This window comes from Panicum hallii, chromosome 2, assembly GCF_002211085.1.
Source record: "Panicum hallii strain FIL2 chromosome 2, PHallii_v3.1, whole genome shotgun sequence".
Classification (NCBI taxonomy): Eukaryota; Viridiplantae; Streptophyta; class Magnoliopsida; order Poales; family Poaceae; genus Panicum; species Panicum hallii.
The window spans coordinates 45,026,387-45,031,915 of NC_038043.1; the positions used below are offsets into that span (position 1 = coordinate 45,026,387).

Genomic DNA, 5,529 nt, shown 5'->3' on the forward strand with positions numbered 1-5,529 from the left:
ACAATAACTTATTTTATTTGGAAAATATTTGATAAAACGGTTTCTTCTTCGCTTTTAGAATGGATAGTGAAATATCCATAGTGCCCTTCGCTTCTAGAATGGATAGAGAAGGTGAAATGTCCATAGTGCCCTTCGCTTTTTTTCTTCTTTCTCTTTTCTTCCTATTTATTTCAGTTTTATTCCTTCCCATTTATATTTCCTCTTTTCTTTTTTTCCTCTCCTTCCCACGCCTTTTTTCTTGGTGGTCTTCCCTGGGCCTTCTAGTAAAAAGGAACGTGGGCCTCGCTTCTCTTTCAATCTCATTCTGAGCCACGAATACTTGCATCTCTCACATCTCTCTGTTCTTTGCCGCTGAACACCGGTTGGCTCTGCCCGCCAGTGCGCTCCGCCGCCGGTCTTCCCCTCGCGGCCGCGCGTCCTGGCGCCGTTCCGCTCGCCGGCCCCGTGCGGCCGCGCCGTGCCGCCCCGTCAGCCCCGCGGCCGGTGCCGCCACCAGCGTGACGCGCACGAGAGAGAAGGCCGACGAGAGGTACGAGTGGTGGCATTTTTTGCTGTAATTTCGGTGAACTTGAGCAGCAGTGGCATATGTCTTGGCTGCGGAAATAGGTGAAGCCGGGACGAGCCACTTTTTTTGGCTCACGGTGCGCAGTTCATTTTTTCAGTCGGCTTATGCTGGCTTAATTTTGTGCTGAAGCCGGTTTGATTTGATTTGTTTGGGGCTTGGGCATGAGCCGGTGCATATTCTTCTTCTTGCTCGCGACAAAGCCTCGGCCATGGCGATGAACTTCATCTTGCCCACCACACTCCCCACAGCCTCTGCCTCCCTCCCCTCCCCCCTCAAGCCCAACCGCTTCCGAATTCCACCCAAACCCCCACGCTTCTCCAGAGTCCCCTACTATATCTCCCCCTCCCTCAAGACCCCGACTGTCGGCGTCCTCTCGTCCGTAGACTCAACCTCGAGGACCCTCCTATTCCTGCTCGCCGCAGGCCTCCTCTCCCTATCCGGCGTCCGCCCGCTCCCCGCCCTCGCCTCCGCTCCCCCGCCAACTCTGCAGCCACAGCAAATCGAGGGGCAAGACGACGAAGACGAGCAGCAAGAATCCGAAGAAAGGAACCAGGAGGTTGAGAAAGCAGAGGTAAAAGAGAAAGAGGAGCAGCACGAGGATGAGGACGACGATGAGATGCGTATGTATTCGGCGATTCTGAGCCGCAACCCCGGCGATGTGGACGCGCTCAAGTGCGCGCTGTACGCCAAGATGAGGCGCGCGGACTGGGGCGGCGCGCTCCGGTACGCACGGCGGCTGCGTGACGCCGAGCCCGGCGTGGTGGAGTGGCGGCTGATGGTGGCGCAGCTGCACGAGCTCAGTGGGGACCTCGCCGAGGCCGAGCGTCAGTTCAGGGAGGTCCTAGCAGAGGAGCCCCTTCTCGTCCGTGCTCTCCATGTGAGTATAACATACATGCTCTTTCTGATCTAAAGTATCCACTAACTGCAATTGTTCTTGTTGATATGGTTACATTTGTCACGTTAATATATCAGATTATGCTATGATTATTGGTTTCTGCTTGCCTTGGTACTGATCAAAGATCGTACATGTAGCAGTTGCAATAGGTTGTTAATGGTGATGGAACAAAAAGTCGTGCCACAATTCCATTAACATCTTGGCAGTTTACTGCAGCTATTTCTAACCTATGCTAGAGTTGTCCTAAGACTCCACCTAATGTTGTCTTAATGCTTTGTGAGAATGGAACAGAAATACATTTGGCTACACACTTGGTAACCAGTTCACGTGCTAGCAAGTTCAAATGCAACAGGAATTGGAGGGTTGTGGCACAGCCCATGAGCCCTTCCCATAAGGTGTATTGTGACGAATATTGTGTAGGTTTCATTAACAGTCAAATTTTCATTTTAAGATGGTAGGAAGTATTAACTATGTATGAGGAGGCTTTCTCAATATTTATTGTAGGGGTTATATAACTTGGTTAGTCAAGTGTTGTAAATTAACTGATTGATTTGAAAAAAGAACTGATTATATCAAACGTTGTGAATTTCACTGGGTAAAATGCAGCTACAAAAAAGAAGTGATTTTGTGAGGAATGAAGCAGAGCAAGTTCTCTACTTCTTGATCTATCTGCTCAGCATTTTGTGTTCAGGCATGTGCAGCAGATTCTGAACCCAATTCTAGTCCTTAAGACATTCTTAGAACATGCTCTTTCTTATAGCCCCATTCATATGATATTTCTAGGTAGTTGGTATTTCCTCATGATCTGGTAACACCTCACACACTTGCAGGGACTCGCACTGTGTATGCATAAGAAACTCGAAGGCCCTGCTGTTTTTGAAATGCTTGAGAATGCTTTGCAAGTTGCGATTTCTGACAAAAGGGTCCTGGAATAGCGCAACATAAAGCTTTTGATTGCACAAATGTGTGTTGTCATGGTAACAAATACTTCAAATGGCATGGAGTTCTGAATCCGTGGCAGTTTGTTGTTGTCTAAATGAAAGTTTTGATGGCACACAGGGTCAGTTAGACGTTGCATCTGAGAAACTACAAAATCTTATAGACGAGGATCCTCGAGATTTTCGGCCTCACCTTTGCCAGGTACTACTCTTTTGTCTTCTGTGGATTGTGATTTGTCCTGATTCCTGAAAGTATCTTTGTTTTGATTCTGACTCTGGATTTTACTTTGTCTTGCAGGGCATTGTGTATGCACTTTTAGACAGGAAAGAAGACGCAGATAAGCAATTTGATATATACAGAAGCCTTGTGCCAGATGAATTCCCAGATAAGAGTTTTATTAGTGATGTTATACTAGCAGCTAAAATGGAGTCAGATGATCGGATACAAAAGGAATTGGATCAAAATTTCTATCAAAGAAATGATCCATTAGAATTTTCATAGCTGAATGGATCATTTTTTTTAGATGAAATTAGGATTGTTGCAGATGAAATATAATAAAGGGAAGTGAGTGAGAGGTGCTTCTCCCAGCACTATTTTTCTTTGCTCCTTCTCCGCCCCTGCTGTCACTTTGCATTAGAATATGATGATGAGAGGTGAAGTATTTATGTCCACAGAAAAAATCTGCTTGAAAGTTCATACTGAAAGAAGTGTACATTGTGAGCTCACTGAGTTGTGAAATGATATACAGGTGTACATACTGAAAGAAGTTGTAAATTCTGTATCACAGTGAAGTATTACCTCCCCTGTTTTGCACTAGCATATCCTCTTAACATGCATTCATGTTGAATTCCATTCACACAACTTCCAAACACCTTGTCTTATCACATACCTCTAGTTTCCAGTCCTATTGCACATACGATCCTATTCATACGCTTCCTTATCACTGTGCTCAATCTTCAATTCTCGCTTTTCAAGTGAGTATGATACTTGCAAAGGAATCTTCAAAAGTCTCTACCCTGAGTGAGAGAGTTAGAGATACACTCAGAGTGTGATTTAGCAGTTCCAAAAGCCAAACTCTACCCTGAATAACTCACCGTTGCCTGTTGGCTGTCCACGGTCACGTACGAACATTTCTAGTATCTCCGAGAGGCGGCGGAATTTACATTTCTTCTTATTTTCTAGGCTGAATTCTACATTGGGATCCGGCATGTAAGTACAAGTAAATCCACATCCATTTCATCTAAAAAAAAGTGTACATCCACTTTTGTGCATTAATGGTAGCCACTCAACTTCAAAGTTGTATGTGCATGATAAGGCTGAAGTTGTATGTGCATGATAAGGCTGCTTGGACCGATTCACAAGCTGATTTCCTACTATAGGTGTGTTCGTTTGCCATTAGAGCCCTCTAAAATTTTTAGAGTGCTCCCCCCTCTAAAGAATCGCAGTTTTATTAGAGGCCGAATTAGAGGGCTGTTTGGTGCCGGACCTCTAAAGTTTAGATGTTTCGGGTTCTAGAGGGGTGAAACGAACACACCCTATATAAGATTACAACAAGAGGGGGTCTGTTCATCCGAAACAGACGTCCGTATCAATAATGCAGGCGCTGGTACGGTGGTACCATCAACTTCGTCTTCATGACAAACCTGTCGCGTCGACTATTGTCTGTTTTCCTCAAATAACGCCCAGAATTTATTAGTCCGCTTCTGCATGCCTTCCAAATCGGCAATCTGCCAGTGCGGACAGTGCCCTCCCTCGCTTTGTCAGCTCCTGCTTGGATCTGCTGACACGTTTGTGGTGTACATTTTTGGAAGGTTATTGGTTCTGGCAACAAGTGCTCCCTGTCACCTTCCGAGCTGCGATGGTCAGTGGTAAATGCTCGTGAAGAGCAACATGACGAGGAGAACTCTGCATCCTATCGAGTGTCGAGGTAAAAGAAAAGGATACTACCGTGAAGATGAATGGAGCTTTCGGATCTCAGACTTCACTAGAGTTCGTGGCTTGCAGGGTGGCAAACTGGCAATGTGGAGCATGGCGTCTTCAGAAGTGCGATCCAGTGGCATGCACATACACTGATACAGAGATGCAGATCTTGTGGTGGCTGCACCATCCAAGTACTCAACATCCAGCACCGCAGCACCGCACCAATATGAAAATCGTCATAGGCCATATCATGGATCCGCAGCAACAGAATCTAGCCCGGTCCTAATCTTATCCTGCGTCAACAAAGCCTTGTCTGCCAGGACGGCCGGCATTAACCACACGTCCGCACCCCTCGCCCTCCGCTGAGAAATGAATCACAGGTCACGCAGCACATGCATGCCCTGCAACCACCCAAGCACACACATGCCACGATTCACCACGAGGCGACGGATCCATTCATGCACTGGCTAGCGCATCGCCGGAATGCCGCGAAGAGCTAGGGCACCAGCAGCCACCACTCCAGGACGCGATCAATCAGGCAGAAGTGAACCGGCGGGCAGGAGGACAGGCCTGCCGCCGGGGCCGGGGCAGCCTTTCCGGGCGAGTGGGCGACGCCCGAGAAACCAACTACCGTCTTCTCGGCGCAGATTCTAGCAGCGCAACGGGAGGACGAAAAGGAGGATAAATCATAGGGAAGCCGCTGCTCGCTTTCCTCCGCTGATTTGAAGGCCACTGCAATCTGTCTGCTGGTGGATTGGATCAACGGACAGCATGTGCCGCCGTACACACATGGTTCTCTAGATATATATAAAAAAACCCATGCACAAGCATGACAAACGGAATAGTATTAGACTCTAGCTACTCCTGTGTCTAATAAGGACGAAGTGACAGTGATCAGTGGCTAGATGATTATACATTCGTCTGGCGGTTTGCGGTGCATGGAAAGATGCCTCCTCATGTCTGAACCTATCTATTATTAATAGTGTTAAAAGAATCCACGTGCGCCGAGAGGATATAGAAATTTTTATATTAATCTAAAAAAGAGAAAAATTTGCACCGTCAGATTTTATGAAGATTTAACTGTTTATATTAACCTGAAGAGTCCATGCCAAATACGAATTATAAACATAGCTAGATTAGGAATCTAAAAATAGGCAATTCATCAGCGTGACACAGACTGTCTCTCTCTGTTTCTTTCTCTCTATATATA

At 46.6% G+C, this 5,529-nt stretch overlaps 1 protein-coding gene across 5 annotated transcripts; it reads left to right on the forward strand.

Moving 5' to 3' along the window:
* Positions 1-284: 284 nt before the first annotated feature.
* Positions 285-3,201, forward strand: LOC112880262 (protein SLOW GREEN 1, chloroplastic-like). 5 transcript variants are annotated; one of them, XR_003226275.1, is made up of 5 exons: positions 286-1,442; positions 2,067-2,151; positions 2,291-2,424; positions 2,520-2,600; positions 2,697-2,756. XR_003226275.1 is itself a non-coding variant. In XM_025944790.1 (3 exons), the coding sequence occupies exons 1-3, from the start codon at positions 774-776 to the stop codon at positions 2,898-2,900; spliced, it is 954 nt and encodes a 317-aa protein (XP_025800575.1). In that variant the 5' UTR covers positions 285-773; the 3' UTR covers positions 2,901-3,201. The 5 variants fall into 5 exon arrangements, 3 of the variants coding, with proteins under 3 accessions (XP_025800575.1, XP_025800576.1, XP_025800577.1); XR_003226276.1 differs by lacking the exon at positions 2,067-2,151 and having other exon boundaries at positions 287-1,442; positions 2,697-2,748; XM_025944790.1 differs by lacking the exons at positions 2,067-2,151; positions 2,291-2,424 and having other exon boundaries at positions 285-1,442; positions 2,697-3,201.
* Positions 3,202-5,529: the final 2,328 nt, after the last annotated feature.

What these genes read in the sequence shown, in the direction of transcription:
- LOC112880262 (XM_025944790.1), top strand. Translation starts at nt 774, where the DNA reads ATGGCGATGAACTTCATCTTGCCCACCACACTCCCCACAGCCTCTGCC. An exon ending in TTCTCGTCCGTGCTCTCCAT is followed by an intron (nt 1,443 to 2,519) that starts GTGAGTATAACA and finishes GATGGCACACAG; the next exon opens with GGTCAGTTAGACGTTGCATC. An exon ending in TTCGGCCTCACCTTTGCCAG is followed by an intron (nt 2,601 to 2,696) that starts GTACTACTCTTT and finishes TTTGTCTTGCAG; the next exon opens with GGCATTGTGTATGCACTTTT.